Source organism: Argiope bruennichi, chromosome 6 (assembly GCF_947563725.1).
Source record: "Argiope bruennichi chromosome 6, qqArgBrue1.1, whole genome shotgun sequence".
Taxonomy (NCBI): domain Eukaryota; kingdom Metazoa; phylum Arthropoda; class Arachnida; order Araneae; family Araneidae; genus Argiope; species Argiope bruennichi.
In genome coordinates, this window is record NC_079156.1 from 53,447,021 (window position 1) to 53,472,321 (window position 25,301).

Sequence of the window (25,301 nt, forward strand, 5' to 3'; positions counted from 1 at the left end):
TTAAATTTCATAAGAAATAAAAATTGCCGAAATCGGTTCCAGTGGTTATACCTGGGGGATTGTTTCTTTAATTTTGCCAATCATTTTAAATATATATGCAAATCGTGGACAAACAACTGGTCATATATGGTTGAATCTTTCTTTTCTATCATTAAGCGTCATTTGTTCGTAATATTCTTTTCACCTTGACCGGTACAAATGGTTAATTATTACAAATAATTATTAATTATAATTAAATTGGCTATTAAATTCTTAGTTCCTTTATACAAATATGTCTTGTCTTATTTAAGATGTTTTGTCTAACTTATCGGAAAATTTTTATCGCTGCCTATAATATAAATATAATAAATAATGAAATGCGCAAAATAGATGCATTTTTAAGCACTACTATTATTTTCTATGATATAATTTTGTGTATAAAGATATATACTAAAAATTGGAAAAATGCGTAACCTATTGAAGAGAACGGTATTATTAGTATGAAATAATTATTAGTATGAAATAAAGATTATTAGTTATTATTAGTATGAAATAATAATAGCGAATAGTAAGCATCTGCTTCTAAGCCTACACTTTTATATAATATTTGCATGCGAAAAATTCCTATCATTTATAAATTAAATTAACGGCCGTGATGGCCTGGTGATAAGGTTTCGTCTTCGGGACCGAAGGGTTCCAGCTTCGAAACCCGAATCCAACGAAGAACTGTCGTGAAAGCGGGTCTGATGTATGCTAAATACGCCATAGCCAAGTGACCACCCAATGGTGAGGTGCGGACGCCTAGAGAGGAATGCGTCAGTTCAGATGCCGCCCTAGCCATCTGACTGCGGTTCAAAATTACTAATTCCGTCCCAAAATAGCCCTATTATTGCTTTAAAAGCAGGACGTTAATATAAATAAACTAATAAAATAAATAAGATTATTTAATAATTATATTTATTGTATGGTTTAATGTTTTTATTTATTTTATTAGTTTGATGTTTTATTTATTTTATTAGTTAGTATTGTGACTTATTTTATCGTATTTTTTAAATTAAAGGCATTGACGCGTTTGATAGTAAACATAAAATCTTCCTCTAGATGTAAATTAGAATGCATTTCGAAACAACATAAACATTTTGAAGTATACTTTTATAAATAGTCTTTTAGAAGAATATATTCTTCAGAAATAAATATTCTTTTAGAATTTTTTTTAAGAATGACATGTCATAAAATTATTGATTCTGAAAGATCTGATGTTAGAGAAAACTTCCTTTATGATGCTTATACAGTTTATTATGATACTTTTGTATGAAATATTTCTTATTATATGAAACATTTATAGAGCATATAATTTTTATTAAAAGAAAAAGCTAGAAATATTTGCTATATAAGCAAAATTTGAATTCTTGCAAATGACTTTTGTATATATGATTTTATTTGCTGCAGTCTTCAACAACTATACTCTGAAAATGAATTATCAGCAATATATAAATAAATGCACGAATTTTCAGCTCCCGTTTCAATATTACAATTCCCGTTCAATAGTTATATTATTCAAGGTTATTATCTTTCATTTGAAACACTCTGAAAACCCTTCTCTAAAAACGATAATTTGAAAGAGAAAATCTCTTATCCCCAAAAAAGTTGATATTCCCATCCAACTCAAGACCTTGAACAGAAAGCATCCTTCAAACACTGCGAAAAATCTTTTTATAGCACAAAACAGATTTTAAATGTTTTTAATTATCCAAGGTCTATTGCCGATTTTCTGATTAGTGACATGGCGGTCTCTCTTGTTTTTTTCTTTTTTCCAGTGGACAAAACTTCAAATAGTATCATTTCAAGTAATTCACAAACGGGAATAGTAAATTCCACATAGATGTTCGCGAACGAGTCCGTACAAAACATAGAGCTGAGATACTGATATAAATCAGTATCTCAGCTCTATGGTACAAAAGGAAGATTGCGCATGTGCTGTAAAAGCGGACAATAGCAAGTACTTGTCTCGATAGGACAAGTATTTGCTATTCTACAGTTTTTGCGCATGCGTAGTCTTACTGGATGGAAAGATGATCTGCAATCCACACAGTGGTTCGTAAACAAAAATAGCTGGATCCACAGAGTGATTCAAGAACGAACGAAGGAACATTCAGAAAATGGCAATTCGTTTCAGTTTCTTAAACACATGATTCATTCTCTTTTCCGAATCGTTCGTTCTGGAACGACTTTCTTTCATAGTTTCTGTTTGTATAAACCGGGTATTTTAGTACTTCGGCCTACCTCTTCTTTTCAGTCAATAGGCTGATTTGTTAATATATTTTTTCCCGTTACCAATCCTTTACCGTTAATCCTAATTTAATATAAATATTGCTTCATTTTTCATTAAATTTATATTTATAATATCTCATTAATTTTGTTTGTTAAAAGTGGCAACTCTAATAAACCTCTTTGACTCGCACGTTTTCTTCGTTCGATAAAATAGCTCTCTTTGCTCAAATAGAGGAAACATGGCTGCTTCCCTGGAGACAGTGATACTTAAATTACTCCAAAATACTACAAATGAGGGTCAAGTTCAGGTAAAAATCTATAATGAAGGATACCTGTTGATTTTATGTCTGAATCTTTTCAACCGATAAAAGTTTAGATGGTAGTTTTTATTTTTTTTTTATTTTGAATCGTGCCATGTGGTTTACCACGTTTCTCTGTTCTACGCCACCGGTAAGGCGTGGATTTTGACATTTTGAATCAAGTGTAAATTATTGTAGAAATTGAAAGCAAATAATTTGAACAAATTGTAATTAAACATTTTGATTACAAGAATCAGAATCATACAGATTCCTGTTTGTTTATACATTGAAACAAAGAAATTATTTCTAAGGAGATATGATGACGTTTTACAAATTAATTTTCATAAATCAATAAGTTTTTTCCAATTATCATGTATTGAGGAGAACAAAAATATAAAGAACAAATCTGTTGTCTCGCTTTGTATATATTGTGACAGTTCTTACATTTCTTATTGTAGTCATATTGACTGTTCATTGCATATTTTTTTATATCGTATGTTGAGAATGGTTTCGAAATTATTAATGGTTACTTCACTCTTATACTTTCATTTCGGATAAAATGTTTTTTTTACCACGTCATACGGTACTTTTTTGAAAAATAATACAATCTTGAAACATAAAAACTTTAAATGTAAAAGGAAGAATTTATGAATTATATAAACGATAAACATATTTTTTGAAAGAAAAATACTGATTATGTTTAATTTTTTGTACATCTTTAAGTTGTTGATTGATTTTGCAATTTTAAATATTTAAATTTTATCGATGCTTGAAATAAGTTTTATAGCTTCTTGATCGGTTTAGTTCATTTAAATGTAATCGTAAATTGTATTCATCGTCAAATGCAATTTTTGTTGTTTTAATTCAGCATTAACTTGTTTGTATTTCACTGAGAACTGCAAGTAGGAGCTATTTTCTTATTAAATAGACAAATTAATAGCATTTAGTATCTATTTATAACATTTATGTAGAGCATGTAAATAACCTTACATTCAGTTTAAATTTTCTACTCTTCAATAGTAGAATATTTTCTTATTTTATTGTCATAAACAGTTTAGCTATCACCTCAAAAATGATCGAAAATATTAATCAAGTATTTGATTTACAAAAAATAAAATAATAATTGTATATAGTTATTTACCAAATTTTGAATGCTGTTTCAAACCAAAAAAATTTTGCCAAATAAATTAAGTGCATTTTGAAGACAGTGTAAAAGTTTCTACTTGGATACTGAAAAAAAATTAAAGAATAAATTGGATCTTTTTTTAGAATTGACACTGAGTGAAAAATTTGATATGATCTCTTATGGGATTTAAACAGATATAAATCTAAATGACACATTTTCAGCATTCTATTCGACTTTTCCAGGGAGATATTCTTAGAAGCATATTCAGTAAGCAGATCATATAAGATTGTCTTTCAATATCTTTATAATTTTTCTTTGAAGTCACTTTTTTTAAAATTGAGAGCCAAGTTTGTTTTATGACAGTAGTAATTCATACTGTCTGATGTAATGTAGGCTATTTTCCGTATGACCTTAGCTAATATAAATGGCTTAATACATCCTAGTAATAATATTTTCTATTTTGATAAGGCCCTAAAAATATTTAAAAGCTTTGATAAATGTTTTTTTTTTGTAATTATATTTTTATATATTGAAAATGTACTGACAACAGAAGGATTATGAACTTTCATTCATATCTGTATAAACAATGTGAGCTTTTTTTTATGTGTACTCTTTACAGATATTAATTTATTAATTGGTACTTTTACTTTCATATAAGTTTGTTTGTGTTCTGTGACAGATACTAATAGTAAAGAAAATTAAATTGATGTAATACTTTTAAGTTGTTCTGTAGCAATATAATTGTTTTAATAGAAATAAAAAAATATTATAGGGATTCAATAGCTTATAAAAATTATAGTATGTACAAATGACTTTTAAGAAATAGATTATCAAAAGATACAATTAATTTGGAGTCAAATTATTTTATTTTCTAAATTACATTTGGAGTAACAAATTTTAAAGGCTTTGTTAAATAGTGTATTATGAAACAAACTATAATAAATTTGGCTGTCAACCATGCTATTCAGGAATTACTTAAGAAAAGTGTAGAAACTTTATAATGTACTATAGTTACTGAAGTCATTTGTGGTATGACATTTTTTTCTAGATGGCTGAAATGAGTTTGTGTATGGGTTTGATTGCCAAGGATTCGTGTTCAAAAATTTGTTTTATTGTTATTTGAAATTTAAAAAAAAAGAAAAAAAAAAGATTTTGTAATGAGTCATTAAACATGCAGTTTATTTATATAAACTAATTCACTGGACATAATTGCATTTAAATAAATCTTTTTGCAGGGCTTCCGAGAAATTCAAGATTTATTCAAAGATCCCTCTATAATAATTTCTCTCTGTCAGTGCCTTACACAATCTCAAGATCCACATGTACGTGAATATGCTGCTCTTTTACTCCGAAGAAGGTTGTTGAAAGTCAAATTTTGGAAAAAAGTTCCAGACGATGTTAAACAAGGGTGAGTGTTTGAATATGCTTTTAATTCAGGTGTTAATAATCTTTAATTATTTGAGTATTTCTTTTAATAAAAATGCAACTATGTAAGAATTTAAAAAATCAATATCATTATTATGTTTTAAAGTTGGTACTTAACAATTTTGTATCAATAAATATATTATTGACACTGTATACTAAATTATATATTAAGTTTCGTGTATATTTTATTCGTAATTATACATTAATGCATTTAAATATGAATCAAATGAAATGTACTCATTTTTACTATACATTTACCTATTTTTGATCAGTATTCACTATTGTGATCTTTATAAATATTAGAAGTTTTAACTTTTAATAGTTATCTTTACAATTTTTTCAATATTTGTGTTTTATTAATTTTCATTTTTCCTTTTTTAGCTTGAAACAAACAGTATTGGAATCCTACATTAAAGATAATGAGTAAGCATTATTGGTTTATTTATTCAATGCATATTTTTAATATGTTAAAAGAGATTATATAAATTTCATTCCTTATCATATTCAGTAACATAAAAATAGCCATGTATTTTCTTTCCATTTTTAATAAGAATATTTATTATGAGTTGATTAAGTAAATTTTTATGTAAATTTTTTTATATATTTAACTTCCTGTAAATTTTTACAGGAAGCGAAAAAAAAAAAAAATCTTTTTATTAGAAATTTAATATTTTTAAGTTTGGGGAGGGGGGGGGACTAATTTATCATATTGTAGTATTCTGTAAGTTTGCTGTAATTGGATTATTTTTTACTTTCGATTTCTGTAAATTAAAATAACCTATTTCATTTTTAGAAAAAGAGTTAGAAATGCTATTGCTGAACTTGTTGCTGCTATTTCTAAACATGAATTCTCTGATGGGAAGTGGCCTGAGTTGATGACACTTTTAAACCAAAGCATCCGTAGTAACAATGTTAATGACAGAGAAGTAAGAATTTGCCTTCTTAAATTTGATCTTTGTCTTAATTAAATGATGCTGAAAATTAGTTATTAATGTTTTATAATTTGTGCTTATTAGTGAAATATTTCCAACATTTTAAAATTAGTCACTATGTCGGTGACTACTTGTGTTTATAGTGCTAAAAAAACTATAGGGCATATCATTATATCAAAGTAAATAGTTGTGATTACATATTTTTGTTTTAAATACATATGAACTGTATATAGTATTAAATACAGTTGACACTATTCTCTATATTTGAAATGAAAATTTTATTTTATGAAGTTCTTTCTTTAGCTGTAAGCAAAACATTTATTATCTTCTGTTCATGACATTCCTCTTAACGCTTTTTGTATCAAGAATTTCTATTGTCATTGAATGTATTGATCAGTTTTATATACAATACCAGCTTTATATTGATAAAAAAAAATTATTAGTTTACTCTTCGTGTAATTAAAAAAAATATATTTTTGTATTTTGTGAATTCATTTTTTTTTTGTACACTTATAATTGTGAAATTAATTTGATCATGTGATTTAATGTTCAGTTGACTGTAGGTTTAAAAATAATCTGTTAAATTATGGAAGATACTGTAAAATTACAGCTGCTAAAAAGGTGTTTTTACCTTTAGGTTGGACTATATACCATGAGTGTCATTGCCAAAACATTAGGAGCAAAACTAAAACCACATTTTAAAGGCCTCTTGAGCCTTTTCCAAAAAACTCTCACAGATACTTCAACAGTTGAAATTCCATTTTATACAATCAAGTAAATAGCATATTTTTAATTTTCAGTTTTCATGTTTAGTATGTACATGCTGAAATTAATATTTAATAACTTATTTCAGAGCATTAACTAATATGGTTTGCAGCATTGGAACAGAAGAAATGGTAAGCATTGTATTGATCTGTGCAGTATTTAAAAATCATTTATTGCTTTTTCTTTTTGTATGTTTACTGAGTGACTTAATTTTTCAGAACTTGTTTCAAGCTCTTATTCCAAATGTCATCACAGTCATCAAACTTATTGCAAATGACAATCAAGTAAGTATTTGTATGAAGCATTTTTTTAATAATGACAAAAAAATTATCAATGATGAAGGAAATCTATTCATAGCCCGTTTCAAAGCTGTTTTAAGTTTTTGATGTAAATGTATGGGAGTTATTTAGTATTTATTTATGAAAATCCTGTAAAACTTGTTCATTCCTCAGCTTCTTTTACTCATATTATTGCAATTTTCCATATTGCCAGTATATACTCAAATGTAGATATTTCTTTGTTACCTCTTTATACAGACATGTACATATTCTATATTACTGGGCCATTATCAGTCCCTTTATTGGGTATGTAGCAATCATGTAGATAATATTTAATCCCTGATGTTATTATATATGTGACATAACATGTTCCTTTAAAAGGACAAATAGAATAGTTGAATATCCATACACTGTTTAAAAAGATAAACTAATTTTATTTTTGCATTAGCTGGAGATTACACTTGATTATTTTTGTATTAAAATCCTTGCCATTAAGAGGTTTTTTAAATTTTCTCTTAACCACAAGCTAGTGGATAAAATCTGATACAGTATACAAGAATACATTGAATAATTTGTATTATCTTTATTTGTAGGTTTTCTTGTTTATTTATTAGCATTATTCTTTTCATTTAAGGTCAACAAGTTTGATATGTTGTATAAAAATAATATAACATAGAACCTTAAAAAGAATTAGAACAGATTGAGACCCTTGACAATTTGCAAAGCATACAGCACTATATAATAGCCCCCCCCCCCTCCATTCAAATGTCCTTTATGGTACTTTCTCATTTGTTTTCTGATGATGAAATCTGTTTATTTTGTACCATAAGGATACTTAAAAATACTTAAAATTAAGCTGTTAGCCGCTAATAATCTATAGATATAATGTGCAGTTAGACCTGAAAGCTCTCAAAACAGTTATTTTAAGAAAATTTATTTGATATAATTTTTATAGTTAAAAGTAAAAATTTACATTGTCAGATTAAAAAAAGAAATATTTACAGTATTCTAATAATTATACTTTTGAACATGTTTATTTAATAAGTTATAAATTTATTTTAATACAACAAAATAAAATATGTGTAGAAAAAATATTATATAGTTTTAAATGTAAAACAAATCATACTTTTTGGTTAACATACAGAAGCTAAAGTATACATAAAATGGGCTGTTATGTTCAGATGGCAGCATTTAAAACTTGAGCCAAATTTGTCAGGCTTGGTAGCTTTATTCTGCAAAATATTTGATTTGTGCTTTAAAGCTGTTGCTTTACTGATGATGACATTTAAAACTAACATTTCTGAATTATAATATTATTGAATAGAATTATTAGTTAGAATCAGAATTTCCATGCAGCTGTAATTAAGAATATTTGCATTTTTAATTTAATAATATTAACTTGTAACTTTAATATATATTTTTTTTCTATTCAAATAAATTTTACCTGTTTTAGGTTAAAGCTTGTGAATGCTTAGAAATATTTGATGAATTGGTTGAATCTGAAGTTGCTGTTCTTGCACCACATTTAAAAAGCTTGATTGACTTATGTTTAGAGGTATTTATATTTTCACTTTGCCATTTCATTTTAATTCTTTGCATTCTAATATTTTCCGTGGATGATAATTTTGAAATATGAACAAATTAAGTAATTAAGTTTTGTGAAAGATTTCTAAAAAAATCTGGTTAAAAAAAGAATATAATGAAACACTTTCTCTCTCTGTGTAAAATGTTTATGTATGTGAATTAGAAATTTATCTTATTCATTATTATTGAATGGCAACAATCAAATGTAAATCGTATACATTTTAGATTACATCATGGAAAATTTTTAAAGCTAAATTAATGTAAAATATTAATTATAACATTTTTAAAGATATTTTACAGCTCTATTTGAAGTATTGAATTCATTGTAGCTGTAAGTAAAAACATTCAATTAAACAGTCTGAAATTCACATAAAGATTTGTTTATATTTGACTGTTACCTTCGAAAATAAGTAATATATTGGAACTGTGTGTTATGCACATTACCATTATATACGTATAATATAGATGTTATATAGAAGGATCGCAGTGTCACTAAAAAGTCTATTCAATCAGAAGTTTGGGGAAATAAATCGAGAAACAGAAAATTTAATTTGTTGTAAAAATAGATTTAACTATTAGCAGATGATTAATTACTATGATTTGCCTATGGAAATTTATGTTCATTGAGGTTTCAAAACAATTATATTAGAAGAATGATCTTTCCATTACCTTAAGACTCAAAATCAATCTTTCAAATGTTATCAATTCCATTTCCTACTATTTTTTAATCTTAAATTTAATAATGTTTTAAAATACAATTTGGTAAATTATCTGTAACAATGTTTTTAATATTATAGTGGAATTCAAACTCATTCATGTAAAAATTCAATCTTGTACTTTTGACAGTCATTAAATCTGTAGGAGGATTTTTATTTCCTCTTTTATTTTGTAATATGTATACTTTTTAATTTGCTGTAAATGAATTTAATTCATGCTTTTTTCAGTTATATCAAATAATAAAGTGAATTAAAAATTACATTTCATATTAATCATTTAGCATCAAAAAAAGTCAAATTGGTGTAAAGTGCTCGCCAAGCACTTCAAATAACTGAAAAGTAATCGACTTCTGAATGTTTCTTTGTCGTTTTCAAAAAGACTATATTTGACTGAAAACATATCTTGGAATAGTATTTCAAGCTTGCATTCTGAAGATGACACAAATTGTATTTCTTTAGTTTGAATAATTAAGAAATGAATGATTTGTTTTAAAAACTTCAATTAATCAAATTTTTATAAAATCTGGTAAATTGATTATTGGATACTAATGACTTGAGTAGGGAATGTTATTTCTTAAATAGTTATGTTCATTGATTTGATAACTTAATTTATTTATGTATATATTTATAGATTCTTATTTTTTTAAAGTGTAGATTAGTGTCCCCCCCCCCCCCCCGGTAATTAGATCACAAAATAAGAGAATATTTTAGAATGAAGTTATTATGGGCTAAATTAAGATAAAACCTAGGAAATTAATTAAATTGAAATTAAAGTTTGAAATATCATTATATATAATATAATTTATGATTTAATGAAGTTAGAAAAGGATGCTTGTTTGAAATTTGTATGGAAATGGTTTGATTGCTTCTTTGTATTAAATAAATCAAGTAAGTGCATTAATTCTTTAAAATTCTCTCTGAAATCCATTCCTATAATGTCCTTCATTCTTTCTTTTCTATTGATTATGTACTGTTCCTGTTATCCTCAACAGTCCTTACGCTCAATGTACTAGCGAAGCTACTAGGTTTCCGCTCCCACTGCTAGCAAAGCCGTAGGAATTTTTTTTTAAAGTTAAAAAATTTTGCCTGGCGCCTTGTACAGGTGCCGAAGACATTGCATACTCTAACTTTTGCTCTGTACGCAACAGACAGGCGCAACCAGTCTGAAAAAACAATACTTATCGGTAAATCATTTTATTACGGAAAATGGTAACCGTGTTTCGCAGAAGTGTTTGTTTACTTTGTCTGCTATCTTCATTGGCGACTTGGCATAGCAAGGGGGCACACTAAGCTTCACTTTTACGTCATATTTATCTATGTATCTACAGATATTTTTATATTTGCTTGCATTTATTTATAGATTTCTGTATCCTTGCTTATATTTATTTATAGATAGCTGCATCCAATGCATATGGGGATGAATTGAGAATAAAAGCAGTTAATATTGTTGCTTATTTAATAAGGCTGAAGAAAAAGGTATTTGGAAAATATTATAAAAATTATTTAACTTATATTTCAAAATAAAATTTGACTGTTAAAACATTTCTAATATACTTTCTGTATTAGGCTGTGATTAAACAACGATTAGCTCAACCAATTTTGGAAGTAATATTTCCATTGATGTGTAATCCAGGTCCTGGAGATGATGATGATGACAGTGATCTCGAGGAGCAAACTTTGCCATCAGCTGCTGGACAGGTATTAAACTTATATAGAGGTTTGTTGGTTTGAAAATTTTTTAATATTTTTAAAATGTGATTATATAATTTTAGTCTGGTAAAAGGTTTATTATTTTTAATTCTAGTAATTTTTACTTTCAGTGTGCACTGATATAATTTGTTAATTTTTATTTGTTTGATTTTGATTAAAAATTATATTATTCATACTTGTATTACCTTAATTTTGATAAAAGCCGCTGAGATTTTAAATCCACATCTTGGATTTTTTTTTTTTTTTTTTGAATTATGTTCAGGTGCTACTTTCAATATCAGAATTTATATTTGAATGATCTCTAATTGCATTTTTAAGACATTTTTTGTTAAGTTATAATAATAATGCATATATTTTGGCATGTACTAATTATGAAAGGTTTCGTTATGGCTACTACCTGTAATTTTTAAATTGTTTGTTTGCAGGCTCCTTATGAGTAAATTAAATTTAAATAATACTTATTGCAATTGCCAAAAATTATTGTTGCTACCCTGACTATAAAAATTTGATTTATGCAATATTGTTCAAATAAAATGTGTACTAAAGTCTTGTCTTTCTTGGAACTATTTATATGGTTATTAAATTTTGTTTGAAATTCACAAAATTTGATTTTTAGTTTTCACTAATGTGAAATGAAAAAGATGAATTGTATTGCATTTTCAGTTTTTTAAAAATCAAGCTTTAAACTTCTTTCCATGTAAGTAATTGTGTTCAAAAGATTAAATAAAAGTACCTGGGAAAAAAATAATGGAAATTTATATGAATACCCTTCAATGCCCTGCCGAGGATTGGCCCTTTCATTATTTATATTTAATTGTTTCTATTTTAATATCAATGATTTTAGAAAAGAGATTATTTGTACTATACATATTATGTCATTTTTAGTTTATTAATAATGTCTTGAAAGGCATTCTATCATTTTAATCATTTAATTTCATCATTTAATTTTTTATTACATTTTATAGGCTCTGGATGTTATGGCTCTTCATTTGCCTCCTTCTAAACTGCTACCTCTTTTGGTTTGTATAGTTTTACTTTGTTTTCTTTGAACATAATGTTAACCTTTAAATATGCTTTGAAATTTTATTATACTAATACTGTTTTTAACTTGATTTCTACATCATGAAACGTATTAAAAGGTCCATAATGATCATTTTCAATATTTCTTTTATAATTATTGTGGCGAGAATCTGCATTGATAAACCACAAATCTCATTTGGGCACAATTGTTCATCACTACTTATATGGATGTTTCAGAATTTAACAAAAACATAATTCAGTTTTAATGAACTTCAAAGCAAAAAATTATATATTTCAGCCATTTAATATTTATGATTATTAAATTTTTAATACTTTATATTTTAATATTTGGTTGTCAGTAGCAGTAACTTAAATAGCTGAAGGTAGTGTGAAAGTAATATGAAATACTTGTAGCTATGAAATTGCTTTTTATTTTACCTGCTTTTTTAAATTTCATTCATAAAATTTTAGCAACAAAAGGAAATTTATGCATTTATATTAATTCCCCCCCCACACACACACACTGATGATGTTTATTTTATATAATTTGAATGTTTTTTTTTAGTGCTGTAGCTAAAATTGATAAATTTGATCAATTCGGTTGTTTAAAGTATGCTGTTAAAATCAAAACCACTCTTTGTAATTAAAATTGTTGCAGAATTATTTTGTGTGTTATTGACAGATAAATGGTTTTACCTATTTAATATTTAACAAATAACATTGTTTCACATTATATTTCTTATTTACTTTCAATGTGAATAAAGTAAAATGTTAAATTCAGAAATTTCTTTTTAAATCATTTTTAATTTTAGTAGAAACTGTCATTTAGATAAAAACTTCATTAATATTTAAGTAATTATTGTATAATAATTGGCATGTTCTTTTGAAATCAGATGCACCATTTGCAAGGTGCATTTGAAAATGCTGATCCTTATCATCGAAAAGCTGCCTATCTTGCTATTTCGGTCATAGCTGAAGGTTGTTCTGAATTTATCAGATACAAGTGAGCATCAAACTTACTTATGTTTATTATTATTTGCATTCATTTTTTTTTTTTATGTTTGGGATAAATTTTATATAATTTCTTTAATTTTTATTTTTAGATATTTGCCAATTTTTGTTCCTGTTATAATACGTGGTATACAGGATAATGACACTGTAGTACGTAATGCTGCATTATATGCTGTTGGGCAGTATGCTGAATATTTGCAGGTAATTTTACACTATTTCATTATGTAATATAATTGACCATGTTATCCAAACCCCAAACATTAATAAGACAGCATTGAATCTGAAAAAGGTATTTATTATAAGGGTCTGTGTGGAGTTATATAAAATTTTAAGTACTGCAGGTATTATAAAGCAGATGAAGCATTTTATGAATACTTTTTAAATAAATAATTGCATTTGTGTTTAAAAAATACTATATATTTTTAAATTTGTGATGTGTTACCTCATTATTTGTATTTTTATATTATCTGAAATTTATTTTTATTTTCACTGGGATAGGTGGTCATAACATAATTGATATTTCATTTTTTTATTACAAAGCATTTTAAATAAATTATATTTTTCGATCTTATTAAGGTGTAATTAATTTATGTTGATAATTATTTTAACAGTTTGCTTTTCTATACTGATCTTCTCTATCATTTTTGTTTTAAACAGATTGTGTTATATTAAGAAAATATTTGTACAGATTGTTTTCAATTATTTTTTGCTTTTAAATTTATGAATGAGAGCTTGATTATTAAAGCAAGCAATAGTACTTAATTTTTTCTATTTATATATCTATACTGACATTTCAAAATGTCTTAAAAATAAGAAGAAATGTCTTATTTTTAAAAAATTCAACTTTACTAATGTTGCAACTTTTTCATCATAAAAGCAGCTATGATTTTTTTTCCTGTTCAGTTAAAATAGATTGCCAGAAATGTTGTATTCTTAGTGAATATACACTGCATTGTTTGGAAATTCAGTATGTACAAACTTCTGATCTTTTGGCATTTAAACATGCTTAAGGTTTATGAAATATTGAGCCACCAGTTTTTTAAAATATAAATTTAAAGTAGGACAATTTACATGATGAATATCAAATTTTTTGTCTTCTTATGTAAATTTTCTAGAAACTTTATCTTGTACAACTAAATTTTATGATCTTAATTTTTATTCTTCGTTTAAAATTGCTGATAGGCTTGTACCTTTTTGTTTCAGCCTGAAATCAGTAAATATGCTTCAGAATTACTTCCTGTTCTTTTTGATTATCTTCAAGCCACTTGTCAACAATTACAGCAAGGAAACAAGAATCCTCCTACTCTCATGAGGACGTTTTATGCTGTGGAAAGATTTTGTGAAAATCTAGGTAATTTTTCAAGAAGCCTAAAGCATTAAAAAAAATCCAAATTCTTTTGCAAGTATTCTTTATAACTAAATTGTTATGAAATATAGTTCTGTGAATCCAGCCAAAATAATATTTTAACTTAAATCGTTCTTCAAGTGACATTGTTATCAAATCTGCAGTCTTTTTTTAACGATAATATAAAGTGAATTATTAATTTTGTGAAATAGTCTTATTCATTTTATTAAGTTGAATAAAATTTAATCCACAAGTATGCTGTTGTAAAATTTTTATTTTGGTATTTTCCCATAATATTTACATTTGTATTTTAGTTAATAATAATTTCTAATTATATCAGAAATTAAAATGAGATTGATTGCATAACCACAAATTTTTATGACAATTTTTCTTAAAATAAATGCTGTTTGTAGGTGTGCTACTTTATTTTATATGTATACTTCATTCTAAATTTCATCTTTTTTATTTTTAGAGGACATATTGCCATACTTACCTACTCTAATGAATTGCTTGACTACATTTTTGACTGTGGACACTGAAAAATCAGCTATTGTGAAAGAACTTGCAGTAGAAGCTATTGGATCAGTTGGTAAGTGATGAAATTTGAGATCCTTTCTGTTATCCATTTTTATTTTGAATCTTTTAACATATAACAATACTTATTGAATAATGACTAAAATTTGTATGTATGCTTATTCAACTGTGCTTTCCCAAATTTGAACCAGGCATAATACTGTAAATAATGATTGCTTTATTATCATATTTTCTAAAATAGTCAATTTCAAAATATGCTTGAAATAATCTATTAAGATAAAAAGGGAAGTACAAATTTGTTCAGTTTATCTATTTGTTGAAAATATTGTGGAAATATAACTACATTCAATGGATTTAAGTTTGACTTTTATTTAAAAATAGTTTTAACATGAAATTTGTAAATTTAGTCAAATATGTCTCCTCTCCCAGTGATATAAAAAAAGTAGGTGAAATTAATTTTGAGGCATTTTAACTTGTGGAAATCTTTAAATGCCACTAGATGGCTCCTTGTATCCACTAGTTACTAGTTTTGAAATAGTATCATGATATATTATTTAATATCATGACCATCAGTTTACTTTATTCAACCTGACATTGATATTTTACTCATCGACTGTTGCAGGGGGGTGGGGGTATAAGAGTATTGTAAATAAACTCCAATATAGGTAAGTATTGTAACTTTCAACTCCAATATAGCTAAAAGAATCAATCTCATTTCTGGTCTCCCACCAAATTCATTTTTTTTTTTCCTCCCTTCTTTTCTTGTTATAACTGTAACTTCTATATTTTGCGTGCATCTTTCAGATATATTTCACACACTTCTCTTTTTTATTATGGAAAGCCTAGGTTTTGTTTTTTTATGACAAGAAAATGCTATATGTCAGAGGAAGAATGTGCTCTATGATGAATGAACTAATAACCTAAAAATGTAGCAAAAATGAGGACATTAGAACTTAAACTTTATTTTTTGTGATTTTTTTCCAAAGTTAAGCTTAAAGATGCAAAACTTCCTTCTTGTGGGATGATTCCTGGAATGGAAGCAGCCCATCATGAAAGTATTAATATAAAAATGCTATGTCTTTTGTTTGATTAATACTTTTTCCATTTTAGCTGCTGCTGCTAAATCAAATTTTCTTCCATATTTTCAACCAATTATGAGCCATTTGCAAAGATTCATCGCAGAAAAACATACAGATGAAACAAGACCATTACAAATACAGTCTATTGGTGAGTTATAAATAAAAAGGCAATTCATTTTTTAGTTAATTATCATGACATAATTTTAACTTGAGATTTCTTTCAATTGCAATTTTGCCATTTTTGTGGTAATATGATTAAAATATAAAATTTTAATTAATTTTTATGCATCTATCTTAATTTTGTTTTATCGGTATATTTTAAAATCATTTTGATAACAGATATATATTACTGTTTAAAAACCTTTGTACATTTATTTTGTAATACTGTGTGTATTGACTGATATGTTAAAAACAGAATGTCAGGCTTAAAAAGCATAATTCATATTTTAAATACAAATTGCTTTATTTTTCAGACACATTAGCTATAATTGCAAGAACTGTTGGGCCTGAAATATTTATGCCGTTAGCCCATGATTGCATCAAATGTGGAATACATCTGATGACAGAAATAGATGACCCCGATGTTCGTAGATCTTGGTAAGTAAACTTTTTTAAAATATTATTTATCTAAATTTTGTTAATGTGTTTAAAAGTTATTTTCATTTTCCTTTTTTTTTTCCTTCAGCTATGGATTATTCTCTTCAGTGTCAGTTGTTCTAAAATCTGAAATGGCACCTTATCTTAATACAATAGTAGAACGTATGCTTGAAAGCGTAAAGTCCTTGGAAGGAATTAGCATAAGTGTAGGTATTCATCGTTTTGCTGCATTTTACTATTTATTTCTTGAAATGCAATTCTTTAAACAAAGATATACATTGATTTCTATCATATGCTTGGAGTGATGTAGTTTTTGTGGAATTTATAATATGAACTTTTAAGTTGTTTATAATCTGCACTTTTTTTAAATTTTCTTTTTTATCAATCAGTGAAGTATAATTTCTTTACAACTGTGCTACTGCAAATTATTATAGATTTAAAAAACTATTAATTAATTTAAAAAATCTGAATGGTTATATAACGGAATTATAAATTTGAAATGCATATTAAAAATTTTTTAAATGAGGGGTGGGGGAAACTCAGCTTTGCAGTTGATTGTAATGAACTTTTAATTCTGAAATGTGGACTTATTTCTCTTATATGAATAGAAAGATTGACATTTTATTGTTTGTAACACATAATTGAATCAATCTTAAAAACTTTTTTGTTTTTAAAAAAGGTATGAATCAGTTAAATAGTTTGGTTAGTTTTATATTTATGTTGTAAAGTTTTCAATTCAATGTTATAGACAAGCTGTGGAGACAGAAATACAGCATTCACTCTCTTTGAAGATGAAGATGATGAAGAGAAAGAAAATGGTGATATGAATGATGACAACATTGAAAATCTGGAGGATGCTGAAGATGAGGATGATGATGATGTAACTGGGTAAGATTTTTTTCAATAACATAATTTTTTCAGAATTGTGAAAATGAATTTTTGTGATTATGTTTAGTAATACCATATTATATCTCAGCTTAAAGAATAAAATAATTCCAATAATTCTTTAAAATAAAGATGAGCATTTTACTTCCTTAATTATTTTTATATGAAAAATTTAATTTCTTAACGTTTTTGAAGCATTTGTTTGTCTTATTTGGATGAACAAAAATGGGATTTTTGTGAGGTATTAAATTTGTTGATTATCGAAAAGGGAATGGTAAATATGTTTGCTAAATATAATGAATTCAGTAAAAAAGAATTTTTATTTTTATTTGAAAATAATATTTTTATTGAATTTTTTAAAAATTAGAATATAGAAAATAAATTTTCTTGGGAAAATCCTGCAAATTTCCCCTTTGATATCTTGTTTATTTTTCAGTAAACAAATGAGTGAAAAATTTTACATATTAATGAAACATAAATTGATTGTTTCAAGGTTAAAATAATAACATTACAGGGAGTAACTAGTATCTGGAAACTACATTATTCTGTAATTTTGTTCTAAAAGTGTAAGTGTTTGTGTTTCAGAATTATACTTAGTTTTTTTTTTTTTTTTATAGTTCATTTGTTCACGTGTTTTATATTCAAATAAAATGACTACAAATTATCTGGCAGCCTTAAAGAATTCATATCAGTAATTTTTTAAATATATTTTGTAGGTACAATGTTGAAAATGCTTATGTAGAAGAAAAGGAAGGTGCCTGTCTAGCTTTAAAAGAAATGAGTGATGAAGTTGGGTGTGTTATTTTATTATTTTCAGAAATTTATTTTAAAAACATTTAATTTGATAGATATTTTGTTGTTTATATTTAGAATGTAACTTTACATTGTAAAAAATTGCCTTGCACAAAATTTGGTTATGCAATATTAGTATTAAATTCTATCTTGTCAGTATTGTCTCCATTAGCTGTGTAAGGAACTGTGTCAAATTTATTCACCTTTCTCTTAGAAAAAATTAAGAAAATGCAATTCGTTTGAATAGCCTGTACCCGTATGTTTAGCTTAAGGTTATATTATCTTGAAGGGGATAGAAAGGGGTTACAATTTATTTCTTTGCCTCAAGTGAAAATATATTTTTGAATATGGAAGTGTTTGGATCCTTTAAACAATCACTTAAAACAGTCATTGGATGCAAGAAGTGTATTCCAACTTATTTTCTTGGCTCCAGCTAATTTTGAAATGAAATTACTTTAATAACAAGTAGTAATAACCTTATAGTATGTTTGTTTCTGTGTATATGTATATAATGTAAAGATCTGAAAAAAGGAAATTTTGTAATTAAAATGTAGGTTAATTATAGTATTTCTTTAGTTCACAGTTAATAATTTTTTTTAGTTTTCTATGATCTATAAAAATTATAGTTTCGAATTTTAAAGAAAAGACAAACTTAATGCTTTTAAATTTAATGCATGTTTGTAATAGAATGTTTTCCTTTACATTTTTTTTTTTTTTTTTTTCACTTCTGAGATAATCACAGGTTCAGGAGAAAATTGCCCCTGAACCTGTGATAATTTTAAAATCAAATTTAGATGCTGATTTTTTTAAAAATTTGTACAGTTTAATAGGATTGTTTACTTTGTGTTTATAAATTATGTTAATTCTTACTTGGGATTGAAAATAGATTTATACCATAAATTTAATTCAAATGGAGTTAGCTAAATATTTGATAATAATATATATGCATAATTGGTTATTTGTAGTGTATTATTATTTTGTCTGATTCATGAAATTATTTAAAATTATGATTATATTTTTTAAAATAAAATTTAAATGTCAAAACTTGTTTTTCTGCTCCCTTCTGAATGTTTTTAAATTTTTTTAAAGGGCTCCATTCTTAAATTACATTGAAGTATCTTTCAATGAAGTTAAAAAACTAATCGAGCATCTGTCAGATGATGTCAGAAGAGCTGCAGTGGGCACTCTAGGACAGTTTTGTATAACCCTAAATGACATTTTTACTGAAACTGGAAATTTGGAATGCCGAGTTGGTAAGTTTATCTTTCAATTTCATTACTTAAATTTTTAATATTGAAAGTTTAATAATGTAACTTATATAAAAAGGACATTTTGGACTTTTTAATTGGCATAATTTTAGGAAAGGTATTAAAAATATTATAACCAATTTGAAAAATATCAGATAGGCTATTTGGTTATATTATTAAATTAGTTTGCTTTTAGCCATAATTAAAAATTAAAACATGCATTGCATAATTGTAAGTTTTGAAAGTTTGTGGATTTATATTTAAAATTAAGTTCTAAAAATATCTACAATTCTGGTTAGAGCAGATTTAAACGGATGTGTGAAAATGAACATTTAAGATTTGATATATAATATAAATTTTGAAGATATTTTAGAGCTTAATTATTAAAAAAAAAATCGCTTTTAAAATTAAATTTTTATTTATTGTTTATTCTTAAAATGAATAAAATGGTACTTTTATCCTGTGAGCAAGAAGTTATTAATTTACTTGTTGATTTTTGTTTCATTACTATAGCTCTTGAAACAAATCTGGGAATCTTGCTTCCAAAACTTTTTTCACTTGCAAGAGAAGATACTGAAAATACTGTTGTCCTTGCCTGTTTAGAGACTTTACAGAATATCATTGATAAAATAAAGGGCAATGCTTTGAATGCTAGCTATCTTGAATCAATTTGCCTGCTTATAAAAGATGTATTCAAGAACAAGGTAAAACATATTTTGTCAATTTTTAATATAGTTGTTGTTAAGGGTTATTTATTCATATTATTCAACTTATTACTAATATAAGGAAAAATTTATTTAGCAATTGTTTTTATTATGCCTTGCAATAAAATAATTTCATTTTATTATGGGTTTTAAATAACTTGGTGGATTTTTGAAATTATTTCTTATAATTAAATGTTATACTGTTTAGCTTGAGAGAAATTTTCCTTCCATTGTTAAAAATATTATAATTTAAAATCTTAAAAAGCATTAATTTTTAATTTATTGAGCAATTGAGTTATAGTTTTACTATGATTTATCTCCACCGGATAGTGTTAGTGTTGGATATAAAATATTATTCATACTTTCTTAAAATTTAATGTATAAGGAATTTTAGTAAAGTGCTGCAACTTTTTTTATACTTTTTAGACCAATTTTTATATTGCTTAGTCATTTTTTGAATCATCATATAAAAATTGCATTTATAAATTCCTTATTTTTGAAAAAGGTTTTTAAAATTTGATTTAAAGAGGTTAGATTGTATTTAGAATAATATCTAAAAAAATTTTTTGAATATTGAAGGTTGGCTATAGCCACCTGTATTATTTTCTTCTATATTTTATGGATACTGATTATTTTTTATACTTTTCTTAGTTGGCATGTCAAGATGAAGATACGAATGAAGATGAGGATGAACAAGAAGCAGAATATGATAATTTGCTTTTGGAATATGCTGGTGAATTGATTGCATCACTTATCAAAGTGGTACCTTGGAATCAGTTTGCCCCATATTTAGCTGGCTTGATGCCATTTTTGTTGTCAAAATCTGTAAGTTTATTTTGTTTTGCTTGTTAATAATTATTGTGTGGTGAAATATATAAGTGTATATAAATAGATGACATATACTGATTCTTGCTGAAATTGTTAAATAATTATGCTAATTTTTTTTTTTTAAAAAAAAGCACTTAACTTGTTCAGGATCATGATAAGATATCTGTGATTGTGGGATTCTCCTTTCATGGCTTATGTTATTAATGAAGACAATTCTTTATGATTTCAGCAAAAATATTTATATATGATATCGTGAGCTGTGATATGATATCGTGAGAATTCATGTGATAATGGTCCTGAACAGGTTAATAGTGGAAAAAATGGAAAATTCTTTAAATATTTAATTTAATTAACTAGCTTGCTGTGGTACCATATTTTAATTGCTTTTGTTTCATTACATATTTTTTTAAATACATGTATAAATATAAATTGAACAAGAAACAAAATTAAACAAAAAAAAAATCAATTTTATACATTAGAGTGAAACTACTACTTGAAAAGTCAAGAACATTTAAATTTTTGAATTAGCTATTTTAGATATTAGTTGCTCATTTTTTTTTTTTTTTTTTAATCCTGATCTTATATAACATACTAGCTGATATGTCTAACAATGCTTGGAGTGAGCTTTGTTTTTTAGTAATGGAAAATTTTAATGGTTTGATTTATTATCCAAAAAACGACTATTTTTTTATACTTCAGTTCATTTAAGAATAATTATTATCATAGGCTGAAAGCTAAAATTCTGTTTAATATTAACACTCAATCTCATCATATTCATAAACCAATTCTTAAAAAAAAATGAATGCAAAAGATTTTTGGAATGCAAAATCTATCTCTTGTGTGCAACTGTGTTTTAAAATTAAATGAAAAAGTTATGTTTTATCAAAGAGCTTTAAAACTCATAGTTCCTAGAAAAATTAATCATCATGATCAATTTTAAGATCTATAGATAGCTGTTTCCCCCATAACTTATTAATAATTTTAAAATAACTGCTCAGAATTTTGTTTAACATGTGAGCGACAATTTGTATTGTTTATAACTTGAAATGTGAGGGAATTCTTTCAATAAAGAATTTCGATTTTTGACCAATAGAAGCAAATATTCAAAATTATTTAAAAGAAATCCTTTTATATATATATTCCTCTTGATTTGGCTTCTTTAAATTCCATTAAGACAAATCTTAGGGTGCCTATTTCTTTTTTGCTGGTGCAGTATTAAGCATGTACAAAGAAAGCATATTTTTTAATCAATAAACATTTAATTATTTAGTTAATTGTCATGAATGCTTCCTTATGCTTCACAGTATTTGTATTAAAAAAAAAAAAGGAGAGGAAATCTTTTGCATGGTTTAAATTTTTAAGGAAAAAAAAATTGACATTTGTTTTATCTACCAAAAGATCTTGCATAAGTAGTACTTTAGTTTTATAAAATTACCACAAATCATTCCTAAAAGCAAGTTCTCTTCTATACTAATCTTTTATAAAATATTTAAAATGTTAATTTTTAAAAAAATTTTTAAATATCTTTTGAATGTTTAGTAAATTTTGTTATTATAATATAAACAATATTATTTTTTAATTTAATTTCTTTGATTGAAAAGTATTTAAAAAAAGTTTTGTATCTAATGAACTTGCAATTTATTCTTCAGAAAAAAGCCTGCACAGTTTCAGAAAAATCATTTTCTATTGGTACTCTTGCTGATATTGTAAGCTCAATGCAACCTGGGAGTGTAAGACCGTTCTTAAATCATTTGCAACCTGTATTCCTCAGTGGAATGAAGGAAGAGAATGAAGAAGTCCGAAGTAATGCAGTATATGGATTGGGAGTTCTTGCTCAAAATGCTGGAGATATTGTATTTGAGTATCCTTTGTAAAAAAAAAGTACTTTTTCTTACTAAATAACAATTTTAATTTTCTTATTAATTTCTTTATACTCCTATTATCTGGAAGTTTAACTTTTTTGTTATAATTTTGGTAAAACAGGTTTTAGTAAGATGCGTTATGAAATATTTAGGTTGTTTACTAAATTAACAGAATCACATGATTAAAATGTCATTTCAGTTTGAAAATTAACAAAATTAACTATATATTTCTACATTATTAACTTTTAGATTTCAGGCTATATAGAACTTGATATTCATTGAAATTGTTTTGAAGTTAAACGACTTAAAGGAAAGTTGTTCTTTGCTTCCAAATCATTAGCATTCTCTCTTTTATGAGTAACCTATGAGGTTATGTAATTTTTTTTAGAATTTAATCTGGTCATTAAATGTGCTTTGATATAGTGTAATTTGGAGAGTTAACCTCTCTGTAAAATAATATTATCTTTATTAATCTCTTGAGCATTTAATTTATCTAAACTCCTAATTAGATGATTATGGAGATGGCCTCCTAATGACTGACCTACTATTTGGGAATTTATTCCAATCCCTATAATAACATAAAGAACACTAGAGATATTAAGGCTTTACCAAGAAATTTTTGTATTTTAAATTACTTATTTTCGGATTAAAATCTAAAGATTCCATGTTTCAATGTATATGCCAGACACATCTTCATAATTTTAGAGGTTAAATTAACTCTGCAAGTAATGTGAAATTTATTTTAGTGGCTCAAATCCTGTACCAGTTTATATGCATAAAGGGTGAATATATCATTATGATAGAAGGGGAGGGGGTCAGTTTTACTATTATTTTAGGCAAGAATACCTTTTGTTATATTTTATATCTAGTGAATATCTTGAGATCGTTTTTCTTAACTTTCTAAGTCAATATCCTCTATATTTACAAGCTTTGTCAAATATGATTGCTTCAGAAGAAGATCCCAGAGCTAAGGACAATATCTGTGGGGCTGTTGCTAGATTAATACAAACTAATATTAATGGTGTTCCATTGAATAATGTAAGTATATTGTGATTTAGTTAATATTCATGTATTGCACTCTTAATTTAAATTTATTAATTTGCTTAAATAGTTAATTTTAAATTAATAAATGTTTGTATTATAGGTATTTCCCGTTTTTCTTAATTCCCTTCCTCTGAAGGAAGATCTTGAAGAAAATGCAACAGTTTTTGAATGTTTGAATTATCTATATAGTATTCGTTGTGAACAGGTAATTTGAATACATTTTTATTTTAGACATACAATGGCAATTATATAATTTGCATAAACTTAGAAAAAAAAATTGTTTGTGTTCATTATTTTATTTTCCTGTCAAAGGGTGATTTATTTTTTAAGTGTATTATTGATAATAAACTTCTTAAAAGCATAAATAATTTACCCTGAAATGCAATTAATTTATTAGAAACTTACACAGAATTATGTTCTTAGTTTTTTCAGAATATTCCCCAAATACTCAAGGTCTGCTCAGAATCTGCAGTTGGTGACAAGCTCAATGAAAGTAAGATATATATAATATATATATTGTGTGTATTTCACATGCTTTTGTTTTTAAAAATGTCGAAAGAATATATTTTGTAGCAGTAACTTCCTAGCATTTATTAATTTTGTTTTTGAATATATTTTTGTGCATTTTACTCTAATATAATATTAGCTAGCTATAATTCAAGATTCCTTAAAATAGATCAGAGTATATTACTTCTTTCTGAAAAACTTTTTTTATCTAGTTGAATTTTCTCTTAACATTATTTCAAAACAACATTTATTGTATATAGACTCAACTTTTCTCAATTTGGGAAATATTTTAATTTTATGGTTAAGTTTCATCACATTATGCAAAGAATTAGAAATTATAATCATAAAAATTTTTTTTATCCATTTGCATAAATTATCATTTTTATTAAAGATATGCTTTATAAAACTGTAAGTTTTGTTTTCTAAATTAAATTTACCCCCGGTTTTCTGGTCTGCTAGTTTATTGCTTCACTGATTTAATTAACTCAGCAGTATTTATTATGATTAAAAAATGTCCTTGAATTAATTTCATTATTTTTTATTTTTATTTCAGAAGCTGTTGCTTTAATGCGTACTCTACTGAATAGTATATATAATGAATTTCCTAATGACTTTGAATCTGTTTTAAAGACTTTGCCTCAAGCCAATGCTGAAGCACTTGCAAAAGCAAGACTAGGAGCATAATTTAATTATAGAAGAATCTGTAAATAATAATTTATGATGGTGAATCATTTGAAAATAAACTTTATTTATAAAATTTT

The 25,301-nt window shown here is 25.8% G+C and overlaps 1 protein-coding gene across 1 annotated transcript; it reads left to right on the forward strand.

Moving 5' to 3' along the window:
- Nucleotides 1–2,400: 2,400 nt before the first annotated feature.
- On the forward strand, nucleotides 2,401–25,301 carry LOC129972504 (importin-4-like). Its single transcript, XM_056086660.1, has 28 exons — nucleotides 2,401–2,558; nucleotides 4,911–5,083; nucleotides 5,482–5,523; nucleotides 5,894–6,026; nucleotides 6,670–6,806; nucleotides 6,886–6,928; nucleotides 7,016–7,081; nucleotides 8,529–8,630; nucleotides 10,768–10,851; nucleotides 10,942–11,073; nucleotides 12,051–12,104; nucleotides 12,999–13,108; nucleotides 13,209–13,317; nucleotides 14,320–14,467; nucleotides 14,934–15,050; nucleotides 16,106–16,222; nucleotides 16,548–16,671; nucleotides 16,760–16,877; nucleotides 17,420–17,559; nucleotides 18,273–18,350; nucleotides 19,438–19,601; nucleotides 20,109–20,299; nucleotides 20,951–21,124; nucleotides 22,777–22,988; nucleotides 23,895–24,027; nucleotides 24,134–24,238; nucleotides 24,457–24,526; nucleotides 25,094–25,301. The coding sequence occupies exons 1-28, from the start codon at nucleotides 2,490–2,492 to the stop codon at nucleotides 25,222–25,224; spliced, it is 3,276 nt and encodes a 1,091-aa protein (XP_055942635.1). The 5' UTR covers nucleotides 2,401–2,489; the 3' UTR covers nucleotides 25,225–25,301.

What these genes read in the sequence shown, in the direction of transcription:
- LOC129972504 (XM_056086660.1), top strand. Translation starts at nt 2,490, where the DNA reads ATGGCTGCTTCCCTGGAGACAGTGATACTTAAATTACTCCAAAATACT. An exon ending in CCAGACGATGTTAAACAAGG is followed by an intron (nt 5,084 to 5,481) that starts GTGAGTGTTTGA and finishes TTCCTTTTTTAG; the next exon opens with CTTGAAACAAACAGTATTGG. An exon ending in GCTGGAGATATTGTATTTGA is followed by an intron (nt 22,989 to 23,894) that starts GTATCCTTTGTA and finishes TAACTTTCTAAG; the next exon opens with TCAATATCCTCTATATTTAC.